Source organism: Esox lucius, chromosome 20, assembly GCF_011004845.1.
Source record: "Esox lucius isolate fEsoLuc1 chromosome 20, fEsoLuc1.pri, whole genome shotgun sequence".
Lineage (NCBI taxonomy): Eukaryota > Metazoa > Chordata > Actinopteri > Esociformes > Esocidae > Esox > Esox lucius.
Window position 1 is genome coordinate 18,121,013 of NC_047588.1, and position 27,982 is coordinate 18,148,994.

Genomic DNA, 27,982 nt, shown 5'->3' on the forward strand with positions numbered 1-27,982 from the left:
CATAATACAATTTTAAATTTTTTCATCATCTCACGTAATAAGAGTAAAATTACATTACAAACATTATAAACGTGTTTCTAATAAATCTCACATTAAAATGCGCGATATACGATTTAGATAATTTAACATTTTCAATAAGGAGCATTTTCTAACAGCATCTTACTGTCATTCATTGGACTGATGCTTTTTGTCCACTATCATACTCCGTAGCTGCAATCTGGATGGGTTAACGCTGGACACGCGTGTTCATACCCGTTCACTCCACAGGCGTGTAGTTTTTATCCACATAGTTTAAGTGGTTCTTGTTTTAATTATAAGTATTGATTACAAATCGTTCTTGTTGTAATGGGAGGTCAAGCCAAGGCCAAGAAGAAAAGCAAAGTTAAGAGGAAAGATCTGCGTTCCAATGGAGGTATGTGACGTTGCTAGCTGGAAAAAGTTGTTTTGTTTCTCCATGTGATAATAGCTAGCTAGCGCTACTGTTGACAAAATTGCGTGTGTTTGCGTTACAACAGCCTCTGGGCTGGCAGGTCTGTCACCTCAAGAAAGAATGAAGCTGAAGATGCAAGAGAAAGCGAAGAAGAAAACTGCTGAGAAATATACTGTAGAACAACTGCTGGAAAAGGTAACACACAACCAGACAGTCAATCTTTGTCCGGTTCCAGATGGAGTCAGCAGTTTATGGACAGTTTGGCTTTTGGCATACACTGGACTAACCTCTACCCTGATCCTGTTGTGTTTCAGACAGAGGAGTGTATGGACAGTCTGGAGTTTGAGATGGCAGGGAGGTTCTGTCAGCGAGCATTAGATGTGGAACCTGACAACCTCTTTACCCTGGATCTGCTAGGACACATCCACTCTGAGCGGGGAGACATAACTAAGGCCACGGAAATATCCTTCAGAGAGTGTTTGAGATCGTTGTTTAAATATTCCTGTGGGAACAAGAAGTCTCCAAAAAGATAATAAAATCTGACAATGTAGTCCTGCAAGGTTTTTAAGCTTTTCTGGAAAACAAAAGGTCTATTTCTTATAAATAAGACTTGTATTTTTTGGGAAAAAGTGCAATTGGGGTTTAGGGTAAATTGTTAGGAAAAGTTTAGACACAAAGGTTAGGCTTGAGTTAGGGACAGGGAAAATATGGAGTTGTTTTTCTGAGCCTCACAAGGATAAAAAAGTGGGTTTTGTGTGTTCCTTAACCCCTGCTCTTAAGTGTTTCTGCGTGCAGTAGCGTTAAGTCCTGATGAGGGTTATAGTAAATACATGTCTTTAGGGCAGATGAACACAGGCCGTGAGGCTATACAGTACTACACCAAAGGAATTCAGATACTGCTGCGTACGTTGGAGAAAAACCCATCAACCACAGTGAGTAGTAGACAATAGTAGTTATGCTTTTGCTTAGTTACGTTTGTAAATGGACCTGCTTTGACACAGATCCACAGCAGACATACCTGCATCTAGGCAAATACACATACAGTTTTGTTTTGGGGAGTAACAATTGGATTTACATATATTTTTTTATTTCTTCCCTTAATTAACTCTCAAAACTCAATCCCTAAATCTAAAGTTAAACCAACTTGTGGGAATGCCTGAGGATTTCTTGCCCTCACTAATTATTGAGTACAAGAACAACACACACTTTGTACATCAGGGCTGGTTCATGGAGATTTACTGTCCTGTAAAGATTCTCTCCAACACTTTACATTGCCTTGCAAAATTGTTCAGACTTCTGACCAATTCTGTCATATTACTGATAATGGTACATTGACATTTTTTTTTCTGTTTGATGTTTTAATTTAAAACACTGAAACTCAACAACAATTGTTGTAAGGTGTAGGAGTATTCAACCTCCATAAATTCATATTGGTTACAGAGATTGTTTATTTTTTTTCTTGTCATGTTTTCTCCAGGTTAGTCAGACATCATTTGGGAACTGCAATTTTAGTGCCACAGATTTTCGTTCTTTAGCCAGGAAGCATGAGAATGACATCTACAATGTGGGGAAAAGCTATGGTCAGATGAGGCCAAGACAGTGATTTTTGGATTTTACATTTTCCATAAGGAGCATTTTCTAACAGCATCTTACTGTTTCATTGGACTGATGCTTTTTGTCCACTATCATACTCCGTAGCTGCAACCTGGATGGGTTAACGCTGAACACGCATGATGCTGTCATCACAATACTTGACAATAAGGATGGTTTGACTTGAGGCATGGGCAGTGTTTTGTTTGTGCCACGCATAAAGCTTGGAGATTTTTCCAAAAATCACTGTCTTGGCCTCATCTGACCATAGCTTTTCCCCACATTGTAGATGTCATTCTCATGCTTTCTGGCACTCCTGAGATACATTCAGGTGGTTCTTTTTGAGTGATGGCTTCTTTCTTGCCTTCCTCCCACACAGGCCATTGTTGTGCAGCACTTCTTTGTCCAGCAAATCTGACAGCATATTTAGTGTTTCGCAGGTGGAGGTAATTGTGTCTCTGTTAGGGCAATTTGTTTCATATATGTAAACCGGTAGCGTCCACGGAATATTGGTTGAATACTTATGCAAGATGTGTGTGTGTTTAAAATTACCAAGAAATGTCAATGTAGAGTATGCACCATTTGTTATTCTGTAATATGGATGAACCGATCAGATAGTTTTGCAATGCACTGTAAGTAACTGCCACCCCAGATTCTACCAATTAGCTGGATGAAAAGCTCAGATCAGGTTAGTTAAAACTGGGTTTGGAGAGAAATTCTATAGAATGCTAGCTCTGCAGGAAGCGAGTTGGGCAGTGTTGCTGTGTATCATGGATCTTGCTGAATGCATGTTCAACACAACACTAGGGGAAGCTGTTGCTTGAGTCTAAACACGTGCTTACAGTAATTTTCACAAACATACTGAGATGACTGCCAGAGATATTGAATATTACCCTACCGTCGCCCCCTAGGTAGAAGCCGGGGCAGCACACCCCTCACTCCAGGACACACGTTCAGAGAACCCCACAGCGACAGATGTTTGTGTGGCATACTGCTCTGTGGCAGAAATCTACTTCACTGACCTCTGGTAGTATGAAATAAATGTTTTTCCAGTTCTCAGTTCAGTTTAATATACTTTTAGTTACCTGAAAGGCTGTGTGTCTGTCTGTCTGTCTGTGTGTGTGTGTATATAGTATGGAGGACGGGGCTGGGGACCAGTGTCGCGAGGCCATAGAGAAGGCACTGTCCTATCACCCGGACAACCCAGAGGCTCTGCAGCTGATGGCCAGCTACCTGTTCAGTACAGAGAAGAACCAGGTGAGGACACGTATGCATCGCTTCAGAAAAAGATGTGCAGGAAACCCAAGCCAACTGGAAAAATAAATCTGTGTAGTTTAAATACTCCAACCCTACTGGAGAGCTACTGTCCTGGTTGATTTCAGCAAGTCTAATTTAGCACGCCTGATTCTAATAATTAGAAAGTTTATAACTGAATGGGGCTGCATATACAGTGGATATAAAGTCTACACACCCAATTGAAGTTTTTCAATTGAAAAACAAACTGAAATCTTCAAGTGGGAAAAACCTGGTTGCATAAATGTGCTCAACCTTAAACTAAGAACATTAGAACATGCTCATAATTTGACGTTAAGGTTTTCTGTCTGAATTAGGGCTGGGTATCACCACAGATTTCCCGATTCATTAAGAATTGACCCCAAAAAAATTACATTAGAGTACTTTTTACTTAACATGAATAACACTACAGTCATTGACAAATTCGTCAACACAATATAGTGCAACTGTAGACTACAGCCAGTGAGTAGAGTTACAAGAATATCATTGTTTTACCATGTTTAAGAACAGTCTTGTAAACAAATTTATAATGGTAAACAATGAAAAAAGCCCTCTCTCTGAGAAAATGACAGTACTTCTGGGGATCAAAGCGTATATGCATGAGGACCTCAAAAATGCTTAACTGATAAATGTGAGCTAATTTTGTTTTGTGAACAAACGAGGGGATCAATACTTATTTAGAGGCCTATGATTTGGTCCCTGGTCATTTTTCTCACCATGCGTCACCGCTTATAAAGGCTGATTATTTGGCTAGATGGAAACCTGAGTAACTATAGCTATGTTCCTTGCAAAACAAAAATTAAGTCATACAACAGTAGTATTTATGCACTATAACACCAGCCATGGATGGTTACAGGATACTGTAGCATACAGGATAAGGGCACCAAATAAGACCAACTACCATATATCAAAGTAAACCAACAATGAAATTGAAATAGGCTCGGAAATGCCTTTGAAAATAGAGCAATACATCTTTTCTATTTGCTTTACATGAAAACTTATGGACATTTTAAACTAAAGCCCCTTCATGACGACTTTCTCACTTGGAGATCGTAAGATTTTTCTGCAAGAAAAGAAGGTGATCTATGGTGTAGTAACAATATCACCAGCAGTTGAGAAAGCTCTCTCTGAGGCGGCCCTGGTTCTGGGGATACAAAGCAACCGCTTGGCTTGCTGAGCCAAACGGGGTTACTCCCTTGCATGCACCCTCCACCAGTTCAGTGGATCTTCAGAGAGTGGAAGAGGTTTTACTTCCCTGTATCGGTTCGTGTCTTCCTGTACTTCGTCAGCTGGGGTGTTCTGTGACACTGTCCCAAGGAGAGCCATCAGTGCAGAAGATTGCTTTGACCTCTTTGGTTTTGGAGCATCATCCACTTCAACAGGACCAAGGGAGTTGTCTTCTGGCTGTACAGGCACAGTTTTCTCAGCTCCATCCCCATCAGATTTTTGCAGTTGAAAGATTAAAATATTTAAAAAATTACATTAATTGAAAATTCTATTTTTTATATTGCTAACACAAAGGAGAAAATATCAACAATTTTAATTCAAATGCTATAGTGTATGGCTGAGTTATTTCTTTACTTCTATAACTTAAATTAGAAGCCTCCACTTGATTCAGACCAGCAACTGCAGTCAGCAGTCTAGAGAATGTGTTGTCACGGGCCTCATCAGACAAGAAAGGCAGGGCTTTGAAGCGAGGATCTAATGCTGAGGCTACATACGGCTTGTCCTTCAGGGCTGCATACATTAAAGAAATATCATATATTTTAATCACTTTTAAATCATTACATTGGTTATACACATGCAAAAACAATTCAACACATAATCCTGTACATGCACAGACAGACACACACATGCATCCAGTAAGTAAGCATACCTTGAATTCAGGTTGTTGTATACAGCAGTCTTGAGGTCCTTAATCACAGTGGAGTTGTGGGGGACACTGCTCATCTCTTCCAGCAGCTGTGCGTGCAAAGGCGCAAAGACAGATAGAGTTGGGGACTCCTCTTCAGACATTACCAGTGTGGCTGCCTTTATTGGCTCGAGCTTTCAACACATCTTCGGCAACTGTTATGTCAACCTGCAGAGATCGCTTTTGTTCCTGCACACTTCAGGTGACAGCAGAGCTCCCAATATCGCTGGTTGCTGCTCCAGCATGCTGTTCCACCAGGTCACCTCATCAATTAGCAGTTTATGTGCAGGAATCTCCAATAACCTTTGCATCTTTTTGAACTTGTGGTGTACTGTAGTGATTCAATTAAAAAATTACGCGATGCGCCTCACTTGGCCAAGCAAGCGCGCAACAGCTGGAATATTAAGCGCTGCTTGGGAAGCTACATTTATTGTGTGCGCGTAACAGCGTTATGCAACAGTTCCATCAATTCTACTGCACGGACTACATTCGCTGCATTGTCCATTACGATGGCTGGGTCTTTGTAAGCTCCCACTCTTGTATCACCTCGGACAACAATTCTGCTAGATTCCTAGCAGTGTGACTGGTTTCAATTGCCCTGGTCTGTAAAACAGGAGACATGAGTCTACAGTTGTCGTTGATATAGTGACAAGTAATTGTCAGGTGCGAATCCGTTGATCTGGATGTCCAGCTGTCACAAGTTAGGGCGACACTCTGCGCACTTGAGTGAAGTTGCTGCGCTATTTTTCACTTCTGCATACAGGTTTGGCATCACCATTTCACTCAGATGCTTGAGTGTCGTAAAATGTATCGTGGTTCTATTGTATCAGTGAGGCTTCGGAAGCCATCATTTTCTACAACCCTGTATGGGCGTACATCTTTGCATATAAACGTTGTGAGAGCCTGAGTAACTTTGTGGGCACGCAGTGAATTAGATGGCCACTTCCTATCAAACGCATTCACCAGTAGAATTTGTTTCTGATCAGACATTTTTAGAGATTGGTTTGCCGTATCTGGGTGATGTCTCGTTAAATGGTTTCAGAGATTTGTGGTATTTCCACTGTATTTCAGCCCAATTTTGCATATCTTAAGCTTTGCTTTTGTCCAGTTCTTCTGTCTTCATGTCTTTTTAAATCCAAAGTGAATCAAGACATCTGCTTTTAGGCCTGGCGGTGCCTTCAGTGGTGCAGCTTCTGCCATGTTGACTATTCTTCTCAGCCTAGCACTTTCAACCAGATCTTGTTAATGTGGTAAAAGCTTCACACATCCATGTGCAAAGGCATACAGTATATTAAAAGAGTCCCATTCATTTGGGGCAGTTCACGATCCACACAGTCAAAACTCTTCTCTGTCTTAGCACCTCAATGTTGGAATCAGATGGAGGCTAGGATAGCAGTCTCTATATCTTCAAAAAAAAATAACCCCCCAAAACTCACTTTTTCAGAGAGAACCTGAAATAGTTCCACTGCTTCTGCCTCTTTTTATTGTTTTCTGTTAACGTTTTGTTTTATCTTCTTTTGTCTAGGCGTCTTTCCAGCACTGACCTTTGCCGATAACTAATTAATTGAGTAGAATGGACTTGCTACTTTGTGATTGTTTTTTAAAATGTATGCACCCACTGTAAGTCTCATTTGATGAGAGCATCTGCTAAATGACTAAAATGTAAAATGATGGGCTGTTAAGTTCTTTTTACTGGCTAAGTTTTAGAATTATATTTTCAAAATCAGAGTTAGTTACCATGACAACCACAGTCTTAGAGTTGAGTTGTTATTGACATCATTATGGGTTTTGTCAGTCACAATGCTGGCTGTCTTTTTCTGTGTTTGTCAGTTGTATGTGAATGTGTTTTACTGAAAGCTGTCCAACCCCATTCATTGATAAATCACTAGTACACCCCTTAACTTTACCATCATGTACAATATCAAAAATTAGGATTTGGGAGGATTCTGCTATAAAGATAAGAAATTTGGTCTGGTTTGATCTTAACCATATGGGTGTAGATCCCAAGACCTATCTGAGGCCCCTGGAAAAGAGGCCCCTTAGTCTGGAAAAGGTTACTGTGGAAAAATCCACTTTTGAGGAAAAACAAATAGGAAAAAAGATAGCAGCTGATTATTTCGATTTATTTATCAAACCGGAACAAGTCAAAAGCAAAGTACCATGCATTGTTCCTACTCATAGTTGCTGTTTTACCTTATGTGCCGCGTTGGTCAGTTCCCAAAATAGTAGGCCATGTGTTCTGCTCAAGATACATAGAAGGAAAACAAGTCCTCACACAAACATGAAAATTGTAAAGAATGCTATGCTGTCATGGCAACCTTAGTCCTGGATCAGAGTTATCAGACCTCTTGCGCTAATACGCGTTTCTGTTTGTCTCCAAATAGAAAGACCAGAAGAGACACAAGCAGGCTTGGAATTTCGTCATTTTAGGGGCAAGACCATTTGGCCTTCGGTTTCACAGAATCTTTTGTGGCACAAAGGCCATTGAGTGAAATAAGAGGGTTTGGAGCTTACTAATAAACAACTTGAATTGCTGATAAGAGAAAACCATGCTTGGCATAAAAACATACAATATTCACTTTTTTTTATATCATATTTAGAATAATAACTTAACTGATGTGCTTTTTCCACATAAAAAGTTAAATTGTCATGTTTTAATCCTTGAAATTACATCTACTCCTTTCTCAACATTTTATAGATTCTGGAATCTGTTTAATTTCAGAAGTTTTAGTTGGGAGAGTTCACATGTTGACACCAAACAGGCAACAGTAATTGACAGTTAAGTAATGTTAAGGCGAGCTAGCCAGAGGAATAACATTACCTCAGTTACCCAAAAGTTAACCGCGAAGTATCCTTTAACATCACAATCACCTGCGCTAATGAGTTTGACCTAAATACACTTTCTTTTGTGCGCGGAGCAATTCATTCTTGTTTTCTAATCTTTCACCCCAAACGCTGCCATGTCGAGTGATGTCAAACCTAAATTTACTTCTCTGAGTTTTCAAAAAGCGTTCAGGTGTATTGTCGGAATCTTCCCACCTCTCAGTTGCTCCAAAACCGAGGTTTGATTCAGGTAATCACGACATAAGTCAGCTATTTATCGATAACTAGCTAGCTTGCCTACCTGCATGTTGTCCATTCTTGTGGTTGTTCTCAATTGCGAACTACAAACAAACTTTGGAACAAACTGCTAACCGATTTTTCACAGTGGCAGGGGCACAAAGGCTATGGTACCCGTAGGGCATACCATGATTTTTGGGGCATCACGGCCAGAGGGAAGGCCGTGGCCGTAGTGAAATTCCTACGCTGGACACAATCAACTTCACCTTGGAGCTGTCTGTAGCTGTGCCCATAAATAAGAGTCTGAGGCCTAGTGCCTTGTGTTGCGGCCACAATCATGTCCAGGAACGTGGCCTGCTGACCAAGGTCCTCTGCGCCTTCTGGCATCAGTATACATTCGATTTCACATTCTAAAACTATTATGGCCCAGTCTAACACAGTAAATGTGACAGTTGAAGCAATACTGTAAAGAAAGGCGGGCAAACATTCCTCCCTGTTGATGGAAGATAATCTTTGAGTGTCATGTTAAATTGGGTTACCTACATCTGTCAATTGTTGAAGTGAAGATTGTACATCTGTATGTAAAAATATAAATAAAATCAAACATACCTGGGGGTGTACTATTCACAAGGCCATAATAATATCTCTCAGCCTGTGATCAGCATTGCAATTAATTAACATGCACACACTGATTGTATCTGTCTTTGTAAGGCTCACTCTAAGATATCACTTTAACTCTGATCCCTGTTTTAATAATGTGGGAAAATGTAATCATCTGCCATTAATCTACTGTGCTAGACACATACATATGTTAATCAGTTTGTGGCAGATATTTATGCAGAATTATGTATGGAGCAAATCAATTTGTGCACATGGATCACAATGGACAAAGAGTGAGAAGATGGGGAGGACATAAAACCATCTCAAACTGACATTTCTAAGAATATTTCATTGCCATATCATTTAACAATAATCTGCTAGTCCAAGCACTGCAACGAGACATGCTTTCACTTCAGAAAGGTTTTAGTGACAGACAGCAGATAGCAGTCAACTACATGTAGACGTTACATTGGGGATGAGTTTCATAATACTCCAGCTTGATTTAAGGTCCATTTAAATCCCTCCTCCAGCCGCCAGATGGCACTGCGGCTTTAACAAGATGGGGTTGACATTTCAGAGGTTGCACATAACACAGTTTAGCAGATCTTGTTGCTGGGGTAGCTAAATGCCTGTTTCTGAGACCCTGAATGGTGCATTTGGAAGATAAAGTAATTATAGTAGAAGTGATTTAAATGTACATTCAAATATTTTAGAATATTGTGACCTTCGTGTGTGTGTGTGTGTGTGTGTGTGTGTGTGTGTGTGTGTGTGTGTGTGTGTGTGTGTGTGTGTGTGTGTGTGTGTGTGTGTGTGTGTGTGTGTGTGTGTGTGTGTGTGTGTGTGTGTGTGTGTGTGTGTGTGTGTGTGTGTGTGTGTGTGTGTGTGTGTGTGTGTGTGTGTGTGTGTGTGTGTGTGTGTGTGTGTGTGTGTGTGTGTGTGTGTGTGTGTGTGTGTGTGTGTGTGTGTGTGTGTGTGTGTGTGTGTAGGAGGGGAGGGAGTACCTGATGAGAAGTGTGTCAGCCTGGCTACCTGCCCTGAGTGATGCTCCACCTAGTAAACAGGACATGGAGGACCAACAGACAGAGGTGACTCACACAGGGATGGCCTGTCCTCAAACACCACAGAACAGGGTCACAGGACAGTGTCACAAACACCACAAGCTCACAGCAGCGGGTCACAGGACATGGCCACAAACACCACAGGACAGGGTCACAGGACAGGGTCATAGGCACATAGCAGCGGGTCTCAGGACAGGGCCACAAACACCACAGGACAGGGTCACAGGACAGGGTCATAGGCACATAGCAGCGGGTCTCAGGACAGGGCCACAAACACCACAGGACAGGGTCACAGGACAGGGTCATAGGTACATAGCAGCGGGTCACAGGACAGGGTCACAGGACAGGGTCATAGGTACATAGCAGCGGGTCACAGGACAGGGCCACAAACACCACAGGACAGGGTCACAGGACAGGGTCACAGGACAGGGTCACAGGACAGGGTCATAGGTACATAGCAGCGGGTCACAGGACAGGGTCACAGGACAGGGTCATAGGTACATAGCAGCGGGTCACAGGACAGGGTCACAAACACCACAGGCTCAAATCAGCGGGTTGCAGGACAGGGTCACAAACACAAGGCCCTTTGTTTGTGACCCTATGGTGTGTGTGTGTGTGTCTAACTGGTTTTCTTTTCTTTCCAGAATGACATCCCACCATATGAATCACGCATTACCACAGCCAAACTGCTTATAGAGGCAGAAGAGTACGAGGTAGGTGTACGAGGATCAGTCCACTGTGAAAAATACTTCTTTGTTTCACTTCCCTGCCAGAGACCAGTTTGAATAATACAGGACTAGTATTTACCCAGAGAGAGAGAGAGAAGAAGGGATCGACAGAGCCAGGAGACCATAGACATGGCCAGATAGATGTTTGGAGTAGTAGGTCATCTCAGGTGTCAAGGTGCTTGTGTGGACCATACATCTTTGTATGGATGGTAAAAATAGTAAAGAGGAAAATTCAACACAACATGTAATGGTCCTATTAGGAAAATGCTATTAGGGGTTAGGTTTAGACTGTAGACTCTTTAAAAAGATATGATTTTATGTTTTTGTAAAATTGTCAGGGACACCACTATCCTAGATTCAAAGGAACGCTGAGGTGCCAAGACAGAAGTGCTTTGACTGGATTTAGCTGCCCCACTATATGGGTAGAACAGCCAGGAGTCCAGAGGTGGCAGAACCAATGGCTTGGAGGGGGTGAGGGTTTAAGCATTGCCTGAAGGCAGGGAGAGACGCTCCCCTTGCTGGTCGTTATGCACACGCCATTGTCTTAATGGTTTAGGGTTTACAAAAATGTGTCCAGGGTTAGGGATTTTGAAAGAGAATACGGTACAGTAAAACAAGTCTGCATTAGAATGAGAACAAGTTGATTTTTAAAAAATCCAGATGTATTAGTAGACTTATGGTTTGGGGTTAAATTTAGGCATCAGCATTGGGTTATTGAGGTTTGGTCTAGGGTTAGAGGTTTGAAAAATAGGTTTTTGAATGAGGATGATAAAATCTTTGTTTTGAAACGTCATGACAACCTTTTTGTGTTTTGTGTTTTTTGTGTAAATGGGACTGGTTGTCAGGTGTCAGTAGCTCTCTGTGTTTGGGTGCAATAATTCAACACAGCTGATATCCAGCATGTGTCAGTAAGTTGGATACAAGTGCATAGTTGAACACACACACTTTGGAAATACTGGTGGAGACAGAAAAAAGTCAGTTTGATCCCCTCCCTGTATCTAAACACACGCACGCACGCACACACACACACACAGTTCTGGTGAATATAGTGAGGAAGCAGACTACAGAAGAGGAGATTGTTGTCGATTAGCTGAGAGCCATGAAACATTCACCACAGATAAAAACACGATGGATGCAGCCGATAACGGGATGCAGGACAAGAATACTCTAAACTGTGACTATTTTAGATCTTTCTTTGTTTATTTATTTTAGTCTGTCTGTCGTTTCCACACTGCTGTGGTTAACCCACAGGCTAGTCATTATCACATTATTCAACTCTGAACAACAACACCAGACTCATAAATAACACAGTTGTTCAACTGAAAAGGACAAAATGCAGGGGAGGGAGGGAGGGAGGGAGGGGGGTTGCTGCCAGGGTCAGAATATAATGCACCTGGAGAGAGGGAGTCATGTAAGAAGTAAACAGAAAATATGAAAATACTCTGGAAAACACTGAACTATGTCCTAAATCAGAGACAGTGCCAGGACAACCAAAGTGTTCAAGTTCACTTGTTATTGACTGTCTCTGATTTAGGACATATTCCTTTGTTTTACAGAGTATTTTCATATTGTCGTCTGTCGGTTTCTGTCTGTCTTTGTGTACTCCTTGAAGATCTAAAACACCTACTTGGGTGTTTAACCACATGAGCTAAAGTGTTTATTGATTAACCTCATCTTGCATGAAAAACATCTACTCGGTTGAGATCATCAGGAATGAGATGTTGATTTTCTACCGATTGAAAATGTTTTAATTAATAGTTTAGCTGAAGGAGTTTTGGAAAGTACTGATATTGACTGACTACTGATAGTAATCATGAGATTGGCGTTGTTGTTTATTGATGACTTAGTAATCTGTCTTGCTGCTATTGACGACTATGTCTACAGGACAACTGGGCTCTGACACGCTAATCAGACTGAATGATCACAGCCATTGATTTAGGGGGAAGAAATAGTAGGATACACAACTTGTTCTTTCCTCCTCTACACACACCAACACTCATTAAACAGACTGTGTTTGTGGGATTTCTGTCTCCCTCACACTCTCTCCCTCTGTCTCTCTCTCAGACAGCCGTAGATGTGTTGGAGGGCCTATTAGAAGAAGATGACGAGGTGGTGCAGGTGAGTCATGAAGACGTTGGTGCCATTTCAGGACTCCAGACGAACAGTTTCCCCTGGTGGTACTGGATCTTTCTGTTGGTGGCACTGGCGTGTCTTAAGCATATGTTGGATCAAGGTTTTTATTTTTATTTTATTTTGTAGAATAATTTCCGATTCTCTGATTTGAACTTTGTAAATGGCATATTGCAGGCGCATTAAATTTCGCCACAGGGTCCTCGCTCATTCACTTGGTATGTGGTGTTGTTCTGCCTCTTTTCCACTTCATTTGGAAAATTGTCTCTACATGGGGCAGTAGCTGCCTACCTGTTTCACACAGCAACAGGAGCTGGTTGTCACAGTTATAGCTTTCATAAGATGAAATACCATTAATTTAATTTCATCTGTGGCCCTGGCCCGAAGTACTGTAGTACTGGAATGACCTAATCTTTATTCCTAGCAATTGGGTGTTACTGTCAAAAATGAATACCATAGATATAAAGGATTTCTATTTTAAGATCTAAGATCTGAGTCTCTTAAAAGAGTCGAACTTCCCAACACTAGACCTTTTGTCTGGTCTGCTTTCAAATCGTATCTCCAACCATGTACTGTGTGTGTAATCTAAGTTCCTCATGGTTTCTTCTTAAGCAGATTCTAAACCGGAGTTCCTCATGGTTTGCTTCTTAAGCAGATTCTAAACCGGAGTTCCTCATGGTTTGCTTCTTAAGCAGATTCTAAACCGGAGTTCCTCATGGTTTGCTTCTTAAGCAGATTCTAAACCGGAGTTCCTCATGGTTTGCTTCTTATGCTGATTCTCTGTGTGTATTAATAATGTTGCTATTGCTTTTGGTAACTACGATGCTTTAATTACTTCCAACATGCTTTCTTTGACCTTATTTCTCAATGCCACAGTAATTAATGCCACCTGCACCTTTAATGCCTCCTCAACCTGCCTGCCCTCTAAATGTCCTTGCCCTCTAAACCGTCAAACCCAGGACTATGGAGATTTGCTTTAGAATATAATCACAAAAATGTTCAATTGTTGTAAATTGCCACACTGCCATATGCTTTGTCATGAATGTCCCCTTCAGCAATCATGGTGACCTTTACACGCTGGTCAACTGGCTGCATACAAAATTCCTGACATCTGCTTTTTCAATAGTAACCAGCACTCTATGGTAGGAATCTCAATCTGGTCTCTCCAAACCCCACTCCATAGCTAATGTGAGGAGAGGTGAGTTGAATCACGGGACCATGGCTTGGCTGGGCCCACTGATCATAATAATGACAATATCCTCTAGAAGTGAGGGGGCCTAGGCAAGTAAGCATATCTCGTTTTTAGGAGGGCCAGGATTTCTGGCCCCTCTGGTATCACTAGAAAATATACAACGCTGTTTCCAATTTCAAACAAAAACTTTGCTAAACAATACGTAATGTACCACACTGTCCAGAGATCCCCAAATAAGAAAACCGAATGTGCAGTTTTTTCATTTGTCATCTATGGTATAACAGAACAATGGTGGAGGATGAGTTATAAATGTAACAAACAGTATTTCTGTTGCATCGCGGCTATTAATGGTTTCCTGTTCCACACATTGTTGTAAACTGAGTGCAGGTCAGGTGACTATAATAGTTACACTACCCCAAATCAGAGATGTTACGCAAGTCCTTCTGTCGGTGTCCCCTGCGGTCTGTGTCCCCTGCGGTCTGTGTCCCCTGCGGTCTGTGTCCCCTGCGGTCTGTGTCCCCTGCGGTCTGTGTCCCCTGCGGTCTGTGTCCCCTGCGGTCTGTGTCCCCTGCGGTCTGTGTCCCCTGCGGTCTGGATAGTTGTTTTCACCTTAACAAACAAAATCCTTAAAATTAAACTATTTTGAGTTACTGATTGTACGTTGTTAGCAATGCATTCCTGCGATTGGGAGGTGTGCGCTTTGTCTGTTGTCAAATCAAGCATATTTTTTTTACTATGCTATTACAAGGTAAATGGATATCAGATTTTCGAAGGTTTCTACTCACAAGTACATACAAACAAACTTCAGACTTTCGATTCTTCTGGAGACTTGATACCTGACCTTGATCGCAACCTTACCCTTAACCTCAAAAACCTAATCTTTATTCCTAAACTTAACAAAGTCCTAACAGTCCTATCTCCACACCTATTGAATGGACATCTCTTCATTGTCATTCTCTTAATATAAAGTAAGTCATTCTATACTGGTTAGAGAAACTTGCCCAGTAGTCAGGTTTTCCCTCCATGTGCATTTAAAATAAAGACAATTAGATCTCTGATATCCTCAGTGTACAACTCTCTAAAATAAATAATAAAAAGCAGCAAAACATTTGTGTCCACTTTAAATTTTTTAAGAGGACCTTTTCTCTTCATTGAAATCTTTGCCACATTAGCGTAGCTGGCTAAGAAGAGCGAATGTCACTGACCGACCCACCCACCATTGTTAAATAGCGTAGTGGTTAGAGAAGCAGACTTGTGAACTATAGGTCCAGAGTTCGCATCTCCTCTCAGGCAAAGCGAAGTACGCATTGTGAATTATTCCGTATTGACGATAACTTCGCTGGCTGAAACTGTATACAGTTATATCGCGACGGTCTCTGGCATGGAAAAGTTAATCTTCAGTCCCACTAGCAATTGCTCTGTTCTTATGACTATTCCAGTAAGTTAGTAGATACCGGTAAAGTCTATTACTGGCTAATACACTGTTAAAACAGCCAGTGGCAAACGCAATACATAGATTTGTGGTGGAGGTAAACTTAGTAAGAAGAAACTTAATAAGTCAGTTTAATTGTATCAATGTTATTCACAAATGGCCAATTAACTATTAAACCGTCCAGGGGCAAAAGAGGATTTGTTCATGATAGCAACAAGAGGCTATACTGACACCCAGCAAATGTACAGCTCCATTGTGTAGTGGTTAACGACCCAGCCTTCCACGGGAGAGACCTGGGTTTGAATCTGGCAATATTTTCTATTGCGGGCAGGCTGAACTAGGCTTGCCTGGTTTCTGGTTTATACTCGACAAATGCTCTGGACTATTATAATGAATTAAATTGGCTATAGAATTATATTAATTTACTTTTAATAATGTGAAGTGTCAAAAGTAAATGGTAGTGAATTGTTGGTCATTTACTTCAATGGTAGCTCAAAAACAACAGAATTTAAAAAAATCCTACAATCGCCATTGTTCCTTTGGCCAACATTTATTTCAGTTCTCTGACACCAATGACTGGATCAAATTGCAAAATGTTTTACATTTTCATCACACCGAACTCCTTAAAAGGGTAATATATAAACTGTGTAATGGTCTTGGGCCATCTGAGAACTTGCTTCGGGTTTCCATGTCTTCATGTTTCTTTTACTTTTCTGCTTAAGTATAAGTTCTAGGATTCCCTTAGTTTCTCAGGCACGTCTGTAGCACCGGGCACCTCTGTAACTCAGTTGTTTAATGGTCCCAAACATCCACCTGTAGACAAGGTATAGCAGACCTGTCTGTTCGGTGAGTTCAGTCATCTGTCCCCACATTTTCACATGGTGTGGGGGAACCTATGACCGAGTATTATTGCAACACTTCCTGTCTAAATCTAAGACTTTATATGGGCCCTATTAGACTAACCAGATGATATCCATGCTGGATGTGATTGACACCTACTGTTGAAGGATTATAAAGGAAGGGAAGGGTGTGTGGGTGTATGTGGTTTCTAGTGTGGATTCTCTCTTCTTAATCAGTGAGTATGTGTGCTTGTAATGTGTATATGCTTAATGTAGTAAATCTGTGAAAAAAAAGAAAAAAAGAGAGAAGAACCGGATATATTTAAACACTTTAAATATATATTGTAATTCTGGTGCTTTGTGGTGGCCTAGGATAGTCCAGTGCTCTAGGCTGCTGCCATGTACTACTGCATGTTTGATTTGAATCTGTCCCACTACTGTTTCAGCCAAAACTCTTTCCAACAAGTTGGTGTGTGTGTTGAAAAGTTCTGAAATGGCTGTCCTTATTAAAACATTTTAGATTAGGTCTTGATATTGATGATTTTAATAATTGTGTAATCATTCAAAATGCAGTGATGTGCCAGCCTGTGCATGCTGTATAATGGGCCATCTGATGGATGGATGTTGCTGTTGTTTCTGCTGTTAAATTAATACTTAATGAACTAGATGCAAATGCCCTGCTTCTGTAAGGAGTGTTGGTCGCCGGTTCTTGTTCTCAAAGAACAGACTAAAGGATAACAGTTAAAGGATGGAGTTGCACTGTGTATGGTGTATTTAATGTGGGTGGAGGTAAACTGTGTATGGTATATTTAATGCGAGTGGAGGGAAACTTTGTATGGTTTATTTAATGCGGGTGGGGGGTAACTTTGTAGGGTTTATTTAATGCGGGTGGAGGTAAACGGTGTATGGTTTATATAATGCGGGTGGAGGTAAATGGTGTATGGTGTATTTAATGCGGGTGGAGGTAAATGGTGTATGGTGTATTTAATGCGGGTGGAGGTAAATTATGTATGGTTAATTTAATGCGGGTGGAGGTAAGCTGTGTATGGTTAATTTAATGCGGGTGGAGGTAAGCTGTGTATGGTGTATTTAATGCAGGTGGAGGTTAATTGTGTAAGGTTTATTTAATCCGGGTGGAGCTAAACTGTGTATGATTTATGGTGTAGACCATTAGTCTTGGTATTTGTGTGAAACCGATAGCTGAGAAGAGAGATTAAATAAATGTGTTCAGCTGTGTTTCGTGTGTGTTTTAAGCCTGTTTGTCACAGCAACCAATGCAGATTTCACACTAACAACATTTCAGTTATAAATGTTTCTCTTGTTAGGGTTGAGCTCCCTCAATAAAACAAAACTGTATGTCCTCTCTCTGTCTCCTTCCTTTTCCATCACCCTCTCAGGTCTGGTATCTGTCAGGCTGGGTCTGTTACCTACAGATGGAGAGAGCTAAGGAGGAGAGCGCAAAGGAGGAGCAAGAAGAAACGTTTGAAGGGCAGCAGGAGGAGAATGAAGCACTGAAGGAGGCAGCCAGATCATACTTGACCAGAGCTAAAAAGGTATAGACAAACCGATACAAATAGACGAATGATGCTGTGTATTGACGTCAAACCTCTGGCTGGTGTTCCACTCTCTGCAGTACATTCAGCTCTGGAAAAAATTAAGAGACCACTGCACCTTTGTCTTTCCTTTCCGAAAAAGTCGAAAAGGAAGGTTTTGAGTGAGGAACAGAAGGGTTAAAATTAAGAGACCATTGCAAATTGAACACTTCTGTTCCTGACTCAAAACTTTCCTATTCAACTATTTTGCAATGGAAAGAAAAAACATTCTCCAGAACTGTATGTCTGACACAGAGCTTCACTGCAGGTGGTGGTTTGGACATTTTGTCCCATCTTAACTGTTTTCTAACCTGGAGAGCTTGTGTCAGTCTTAGAATGTTAATACAAGCTGTGTAGAGAGCGCTTTGAAGTAAGTTGTCTGTGTGCACAAATCCTCCCTACTTAGTGTTAATTATTAAAGATTGTTCGGTCGAAAGTCAGCCAGCATCACAGAACATGAGACCTTCAACCAACTGGTTTGTTTAGATGCAAGTCCACTTCTAGCATGACAAATATTGCAATTACGGTTTTGACTCTCAATTTTCAAACATGGGTGTAAAGAGCATAGATAATCTCACTTATAAAAAGAGATCATAGCCTACATAATAAACTGAATAAAAATTAAGTTCAGTGTACACTTTACCAATTTGAAGGTGCAGCCTGTGTCAAAACCATTGAACCATTCGTTTAACTACTCATTTAATTCAAGGGCGTTTGCTATGTTTGTGCTGTTGCCATAGCTAGTAAGGAAAAATGTCTCAACCTTGAGGTATATTAACTCTTTCTGTTTGTAGGCATAGATATTGAGGCCAAAACTTAATAGTCATGCTGTTGTGTATGTGAGACAATATATTGGTGCCATTTGATAGCTTGAAGAGTCTTAGCTAGCAGTTGCGGTGTTGGCTCAAACAAACATTTAAAATCCATCAAGAATTTAAACAAAATTAGTCCAGGAATTAAAGTAATATACAAAAAATCTACAGAACCTGCAAGAAAAACTAATTTTGGATGTAAGATGTGTGCCTGACCGTTGCCTCATGTGAAGCGCATCTCTTTCACCTTTTTTGGGGGGAGCTGAAAATCACAATTTAGATATTGCACATGTCAATACAGCAATTTTGATTATAATTCTATTCATTGTGCAGCCCTACTACAGTGCTGTTACCACTAATGTGTATGCATTTTTACAACACTTGAATGTCTTAGTGGAATTTATACATTTGTGTATGTTAATAATAATTTAAGACAGCTTGATTAGATGATTTTGTAATTCAATACATTTTAGGGACACCATTGGCAGCGATTACGTACAGTGGATATAAAGTCTACACACCACTGTTAAAATGCCAGGTTTTTGTGATAAATCATGTCAGAACATGTTCCACTTTGAATGTGACCTTTAATGTGAACAATTCTATTGAAAAACAAACTGGAATCTTCGAGGGGGAAAAATGAAAAAGAAAACCTTACAATAACCTGGTTGCATAAGTGTGCACACCCTCTTATATGTGGCTGTGTTTACAATTAACCAATCACATTCAAACTCATGTTAAATAGAAGTCATTACACACCTACCATCATTTAAAGTGACTGATTAATCACAAATAAGCTGTTCTAATAGGATTTTCCTGACATTTTCTTAGTTGCATCTTAGAGCAAAAGCCATGGTCCACAGAGAGCTTCCAAAGCATCAGAGGGATCTCGTTGAAAGATATCAGTCAGGAATTTCCAAAGCATTAGATATACCATGGAACACAGTGAAGACAGTCATCATCAAGTGGAGAAAATATGGCACAACAGAGACATTGCCAAGAACTGGACATCCCTCCAAAATTGATGAAAACTGGTCAGGGAGGCTTCCAAGAGGCCTACACCAACATTAAAGAAACTGCAGGAATTTCTAGCAAGTACTGGCTGTGTGCGCTACACGTGACAACAATCTCCCGTATTCTTCATATGAATGGGCTATGGGGTAGCATGTCAAGATGGAAGCCTTTTCGTCCAAAGAAAAACATCCAAGCCTGGCTGAAGTTTGCAAAAACAAACATCAAGTCCCCGAAAAGCACGTGGGAAAATGTGTTATGGTCTGATGAAACCAAGGTTGAACTTTTTGGCCATAATTCCAAAAGGTATGTTTGGTGCAAAAACAACACTGCACATCACCCAAAAGAACACCATACAAAACCTTCAGGCGTCTGTTAGAAAGCTGAAGAGGAAGTTCACCTTTCGGCACCACAACGACCCAAAGCACACATCCAAATCCACAAAAGCATGGCTTCACCAGAATAAGATTAACGTTTTGGAATGCCCCAGCTGGAGCCCAGACCTGAATCCAATTGAACATCTGTGGGGTGATCTGAAGAAGGTTGTGCACAGGAGATGTCCTCGCAATCTAACAGATTTGGAGCGCTTTTGCAAAGAAGAGTGGGCAAATATTGTCACGTCAATTTGTGCCATGCTAATAGACTCCTACCCAAAAAGACTGAGTGATGTAATAAAATCAAAACGTACTTCAACAAAGTATTTGTTTAAGGGTGTGCACACTTATGCAACCAGATTATTGTGAGTTTTAAAATGTGTATTTTTCCCCCTCAAAGATATCAGTTTGTTTTTCAATTGAATTGTATACGTTATAGGTCACATTAAAGGTGGAAAAAGTTCTGACTTGATTTATATTTGTCTCATTCTTTTACATCACAAGAACCTGGCATTTTAACAGGGGTGTATATACTTTTTATATCCACTGTATGTGAGTATTGTAACTCTAAAAGCTTTGCACACCAATATTATTGCCAATACATTTCAAAATGATTCCAGCTCTGTCTGTGTTGGGGACCTTGGCTATTTAGCAATTATCAAGTCTGGCCACTCGGAAACATTCACTGTGGTATTGGTAAGCAACCACAGTGTAGATTTGGCCTTGTGTCGTGGACTATTGTGAAGCTGAAAGGAGCATGCTTAGTACTCACCAATAAAGTCAAACAAACAAGCTCACACACACCTACCCATCCCCAGAGGGACTTGCAGCCTGGCACATTAAATAGCAAAGCCCTTGACCTCCCCTTGCTCCTTCCCAGACACTTACATAATGCTTCTAAACTGAAATTCCATTTCACATCCTATTTACCATTGATTTCCCCTCCTGTACTGTTAACACATCCTCCTTGCACCTCTCCTTTCACGTCCTCCTCCACTCCTCCTCTTAGGAAGTGGTGTTGTGCACGCGTGTGAGTGTTCTGGGGTTGGACTTTTAGTGGTGATCTGTCACTGACAGGAAGGTCACTTTGGGAGTAGACAGAGGGGGATGGGTGAGAAAGATGGACAAGTTGAAGAATGAGGGGATAAAGAAAGTAGCTAGCCTAGGTCAGTGAGACAGAGATGGGGTGAAGGATATAGGGCATGTGGAGACAGCGGGAGAGATTCAGGGAATGTTTGAGAGGAGAAATGTGATTTAGAAGGAGAAGAAAGTCCTTGATAACTATCTCTATTAGATCCACCCACAGAAAGGAAGACTATTATTCATATTGCCTCAAGGGCACATTGAATCTTTCTCAATTTCTGCTGCTTTCCAACAAGGAGTTGCCTTTTAAGATGCATGACGTGCTGTGTATTGTATGGACAAACACATTTAATCTTTCTGAACCTCACCAAGAAAAGAGTTATGTTGGGGATCGTGCGGAGTTGGGGGATGTGAGAGAGGAGGAGGTGAGAGAAAGAGGGGGAGTTGAAAGACAGAAGGAGAGGGCTACTATTTGTAACTATTACAAGTAGTTAACCTCCTCTTGCTACGAAAGGTCAGTACCCTCACCACTGTCACAATGGATTAGGACACCTGCTGGGACTGTGTGTGTGGCAATGGTCAGGTGTGCCTCAGGGACTACAGGCATTCAGGGAAAGATTCTTGGATTAGGCCAGAAAACCTGCCCACCCATGAAACACACACACACACACACACCCACCCGAACAGATGACCCGTGAAAGACACACACCCACCCACCCACCCCTCCACAAAGCAGCCAAACCATGAAAGATGGGAAGAAAACTCTTGGCGCTCTAAATGAGAAATGTGTTCCATTGATTGTGTGGCTTTGCTGAGCTCAGCACTTGTCCGTATAATGTATAACACTGTTTATTTAGCTAACGGCATTGGCAGTGAAAAATTCTACTCTACTGGCAAAAGCTTTTATTTTTCTAACTGAGCCTCCCATAAATGTCACAACTTCTGTTGAAAGTGTACATTTTATAGATATGCCTGGTACTCAAATGATCAGTAAACAATTTTACATAAACTATCAACAATAAGCTTCTCATGGGCCAAGCTTCCTTAGTCCTACTGTCACTTGGTAACTGTTCCTGGGGTAACACAGACTTGTCCTGGTCACAATGTCAGTCTGGAGGTGATCTGTTTCTGCTGCTGTTCATTCCTTAGTGTGTGTATCTCAGTGAGTTTGAATTAGGGTTGCACGATATTGGAAATAACTGACATTGGGATATTTTGTTTTTCTGCTTTATGTATTGCGATATGAAAAAACAGAGGATGTCTTCGGAAAGAGCTTTGGTTATCAACCTGACAGTCTGTATCCTTCATTCTTCCCCAGCTCCATCCTCTACGATTAAAATGTATGAAACTTATGGACATTTTTATATTTCAGAACAGGTTGCTAGGTAATAATATGTAACAGTAATAGTATAGCAATAGCAACAGTAGTAATATAGAATGCGCAATTGGGCATAACTTACCAACTGCAAGATGCAGTCTGTAGCCAAAGCACTGTAATCTGGTCCACTTGTTCGGGGCGGCAGCCTTCACCATGTTTGCGGCATTATCTGTTGTAATGCAGACTAGACGACTCTCATCTAGGCCCCAATCAGCTAAAGCTTCTCTCATCCCTGTTACAATGTTCTCACTTGTATGATCCTCTGGGGGAAAATGCAGTTTGCAAACAGCGACTTTTCAGGTGGAAGTCCTCATTAATAAAGTGTACGGTCAGACTTATGTAGGGCTCCGTTGTCCGGCAGTACCACAAGTCTGTTGTTGCTGTATTTCCCTATAATTGACGATGCATTTCCATTTGCAATCAAATTCTCCATTTCTGCCTTTTTTGCCTGTTCCATCATTTCGTCACGCGCAAGCAGAGCCTGCATGTCAACCGCGTGCAGCAACGATCTCCGTGTTTAAAATAATAATTATAATTAACTTTGTATCCAATAACCCATAAATCGTTGTAAATTGTTATATCAGACAGATATAATGCTAGTTTTCCATTTGAAAAAAAGATATATTGTAGACTGATATATGTTTACCTTACTAAATCGCACGTTCTGCCATGTGACTATTGCGGATGCCTACAAACGATATATTGTGCAGCCCTAGTTTGAGTGTGTGTGTGTGTGTGTGTGTGTGTGTCTAAGTTTGTGTTTGGTTGGATGATGCAGAATAATGCAGTTCAGGCCAGATTCCTAGACCTACTTCAATTTTTCACTGCGGCATAGAGAAGTTTCCTTTGGATCAAGAGTAATGAAGTACTTTCTCTTTGTGTATGATGGTATTGTGTTATTGCAGCTTGTCTTTGTGTTGCGATTGCTGTGTTTGCGTTGCGATTGCTGTTTGTGTGTATTTTTATGTTTGTTTGTGAGATAGTGGGTTCTGTTGTGTCATCAGTCCAGTGGTTCCACATAGGGGTGGGTATTAGCAAGTGCCTTACTATAAGATATACATGATACACGTTACGATTCAGTACATCACGATATCACAACTGAATCACCATACTTACAGAAGTGCTAAAGAAAACCAAGTTATATTAGGCTATATACTTGAATGGACAATCTTTAGCTAATCTCCATGGGCAACCCCTAATAAAAAAAGAACCACTCAATTTGAAATGACTTAGAACTTCTAAATGTAATCCTTTGGACCCAAATCGAATTCTAGAATGCTGCTGTTGATTACTGTAAATTCTCAAAATAAATATTTTTAACAAACAGACGTAGCACCAAAACCAAATTACAAGTTGACTTTGTTTTAAAGAGCATGTGCACTTCTTTAATTTGACAACACATTCGAATAATATATTTTTTCTCCCATTAACAATCATAGAAAGAACCAACGTCTATATATTGCGACAAGATTGAGCCAGCAATCAAATTAGGTCCGTACAACTATTGTGATCATAATAAAGTAAGCATAAGTCAAATCTCAAGACATACAAGTTTTTTTTAAATGATATGGGGAAGTATGTGGCGTACATCTATTGGCAAATGCAGGACATCCTCGCTATCAAGTGACAACGTCGTCAGCGAAGCACAATCACATTACTGCTTCTTGGCTAGCTATTGATAGTAAGAGCTTGTTGCTGCACAAGTGAAACATTTGCGGGTAGATAACTTAATTTTAGTGTGTCAGACGAAAAAACCGGACAAGTATTTGTCTAGTTAGCAATGGCATTTCCCATATTTGAATGAAATTGGAAGAAATGTGGGAAAACAACCAACTAGTCCGCCAGCTACACAGCTACTGCAACGCTTTCCATTACAAGACTGAGCAAGCAACCATTTGAGCACCACAGCTGATGTGCTGGTCTATCAAGTTATCACAACAGGGTTGCTGTTGTCATCTAATAGATATTGCCAACATTTCACAGCGTAACGTATGGACAACCCCAAACTTATAGGCACAGCATTTTTCTTGCTCACCTCCACATCATTATCGCTTTCAAGGACGTTTCTAACCTCGTATCACCAAACAACACAAATCTCTTCTAACGTAAAAAGTTGTGCCCACTTTGGTGCTAGCATTTTGAGTAAGGAAATTAATAAAACAAAAAAGGTAAAATTACAGCATACCCTTTTCTGGTTTCTTATTAATGACGACATCCATGGGAATACAGTAACATGCTTTTATTTGGTAGATTTTGGGTTATATAGACACAGCTATTATTGTTAAAGAAACACGCCTGTTCAGCGATCGCTACATAAACAACATAAATATATAAATAAACAGAGATGAGAATATCGGTACAATATTGTGAAAAAAATATTTAACATTAAATCGTTGTATTGACACAGCGCTAGTTCCACACAGCAGCATTACAGTTTATTTCCTAAAGCTGTAGGCCTCATCAACATGCCCCTGGAACCAAGTTGACCATAGCCCGCTCTCTATGTACACACCCTACCCTCAGCGGTCAAGTCTACGTAAACAACCCTCAACTGGCAACATCTTGTACCTTATATTTACTTTATTTCTTGTAATTTATTAAGGTGCAGTGTACTATTTATATGCTCAGTCCACTGTTCTTATTTTTTCTTTTGTATTAATTGTTACCGATGGCCGGAACATATTCCTTGTTTGTTGTGAAACTTACTTGGCAATAAAACCCTTTCTGATTGGTGTTGGTAGTGTAAGCCACGAAAGACCTCAGAATTGCCTATGTACAATACTGTCAAATACAGGACATAATTGCCATCCATAGTAGTGACCACGACTGGTAACCAAATAAATCATGTGAACACTGGCAATGCCTTCAGAACTACAAACTGAACTGCTGTGAACCATCACACTGCTGTGAACCAACCATCACAAGTACATATTTGTTGATAAATCGGGCTTCTACCAGGCCATATCGTGACAGTGTCGGCTCATTGGCTAATGCTCATTGGCCAATGAGCAACTGTCCAAGTGCCTGGACAACGTGAGGGAAACATTCATGTCTGTAGCCGTATCTGAAGACGGGGTGGTAGGCCATAAGCCCCATATTGGGTGTTACAACGCTGGGGCTTCACACATCATTGAGTTCCTCATTGAAAATGTGTGGGTTAATGTTAGGTTCTACCACTCTGAGGTGATTCAGGAATGGTTTTGGGCCAATCCCTGATTCCTGACACTAAACCTGTCCACATAATGTCCTTTTCATTATGGAGGTGGAAGGTTTATGACCGCTTCACCATTAGGATGTCACCCTCCTTCAGCCCATGAGTAAGCCATGCCATGTCATGACATCATTGGTGACCAATGTCAGGTTTAGATTTACCATGTCATAATAATTTTCCCATAGTGCATTAAAAAAAGGAGATATTCATTGTGATGTGGACAAGATATTATGGCCAAATGCCGAAGACAGAACTGACCAATTAAACCCAAATTAAGCTAGGTGTCACAACCCAGAGTTTTGTATGAGTACACTGGATATCATTTTATATTGTAACTTTAATTGTTTTCACTGATCTGTCCCCTCTGTTTCCATTGGTCTTAGAACACACACAATATGATTATTTGATAAGGGTTTATTATACCAATCTGGAGTATGATATTGGACAATGCTGAGCAACAGATGCCGATCAACAGATGTTGATCAACAGATCGGGTGGAAGAAATGTTTTGGGATGGACTGAGAGGGCAGACCGGATCAATGGCCCTATTATCAGATTCTGATAGGAATAGCAGAGGTTTGATTGTCACATTGATAACCTACTACCAGTAACATATCTGACCTTTTATCTGTGCCTTTATTAACCGTCTTATTTTCTAAGTGACTATAAACACACATTGCTGGTCTCATGGAGAAGGAGGAAATTATCAGTCAACCGTCTGCTTGACTACAGCGTCCTTGCGGGAGGTGTTTTGAGTTCCTGGCGGGGTGCATGCTGTCGTAGCAGTGATTCAGAATGTCCGGGAATGGAGCTGTGCTGTCTGGCTAATGAGCGTCTGTGTCCTTGGATACAGTTTGATTGGTGGTGGTGCTGCCTTTTGAGTTGATCAAAAGTACAGAGGTGGTGCTAATTCCTTAGTAATCTCACAAACCATTAGACTTTCAAAGACCTTAGCAAGAAAGGGGGTGGAACTGGTCTTGGTGGAGTCTCCCCAGTAACAAGGCAGTAACCAATCTCATACAGTATAATAGAAAAATAGTTCCCTTATTTTTGTTATTCTTGAAAGGAAGGTTGTTCAGAGTAGTAAAAATAAGGGTGCCAATCATTTTTGGGTTCATTGTGTCATTTTGGAGTCCCTTGATTCATTAATGAGGTCAAATGTATTCTGTGTTGGAAAATTACAGCACAGCTCATTAGTCAGGTTCTTTATTAATGGTCTTTTTGCTTTGGTGTCAATTCTTTTCAGGTGATCATAACATAAAGTGTATTTGTCTCTCCAGCTATATGGGAAGTTGTGCTGTGATGATGGCCCTATGCTGGAGCACGTAGAACAGCTCCTTGGGGACCTTGGAGGGGAGACCGAGGTGGAGGAAGGGGAAGCAGACCCAGCTGTGGACGAAGACTTTGTGCCCAGCAGTGACGAGGAAGAGGATGCCATGGAACACTGACCACACCCGTCCCACTCTGCTAGAGATCTAGGGATTAAACAGTTGGTGGGTAAATGCTGATCGTTTGTCAGGAATAAAGAAAGTCTCCCTATTTTTCAGTGAATCTCTTCTGCAACTGGTGGGAAACCGTGTTTGCCAGAGTGCGTAGAGTGTTAACATGGGTTACTGTCCTCTACACTGCTTTTTACCCCTACATCCCACAATTGAACCCATAACACTCTACTTTTAGTGTGCAGCCATTGTCTCTACTACCTGGGACATTGGATACGGCTGACTGTTTTTAAAAGACTGGTTATACGGCTGACTGGTTTTAAAATACTGGTTAACTAGCGTCGTACACCACAGATCAGCGACAGAGATGAAGATAAAACTGTAATGCAAACTTTTCAAAACAGTCACTGCTACCAGTCACCTTAACCAGCTGACAAGTCAGACCTCTCTGATCTTGGCCACACGAACAGAGTTCTCCTGGTGAATGGCTTTGTAATCCTCCAAGATCTTTTCCAGGTTGCTTGCAGTCTTCTTACCATTTTCGGTTTCAATCTGTTCCTCCAGGTCTCTGATCTCTCTCATGATTGTGCCGGTATCCTCATTACAGTTTTATCTTCATCTCTGTCGCTAGATTCTGTCTGTGTCAAATTCTTAGATGTGCCTTTCTGCTTTCCTGAGTTTCTCCAAGTCATATGACCTCTCTATGTTCATATTAGTGCTTCAATGTTTCTGTATGTATTAAAAATGAGTCATTAACAATATATCATCTTGTTGATTTCCATTGTCCTGGAATGAATCTGATTAAAATATAAACTCAA

The 27,982-nt window shown here is 40.9% G+C and overlaps 1 protein-coding gene across 1 annotated transcript; it reads left to right on the forward strand.

The window, feature by feature from the left end:
- The first annotated feature begins 199 nt into the window (after positions 1 to 199).
- Positions 200 to 27,982, forward strand: si:dkey-12j5.1 (probable assembly chaperone of rpl4). The gene is made up of 11 exons (XM_029115832.2): positions 200 to 412; positions 516 to 625; positions 745 to 891; positions 1,210 to 1,362; positions 2,932 to 3,047; positions 3,154 to 3,277; positions 9,872 to 9,970; positions 10,588 to 10,656; positions 12,736 to 12,789; positions 17,662 to 17,817; positions 27,006 to 27,982. Exons 1-11 carry the CDS (start codon positions 346 to 348, stop codon positions 27,171 to 27,173), a joined length of 1,263 nt encoding a protein of 420 aa, XP_028971665.2. The 5' UTR covers positions 200 to 345; the 3' UTR covers positions 27,174 to 27,982.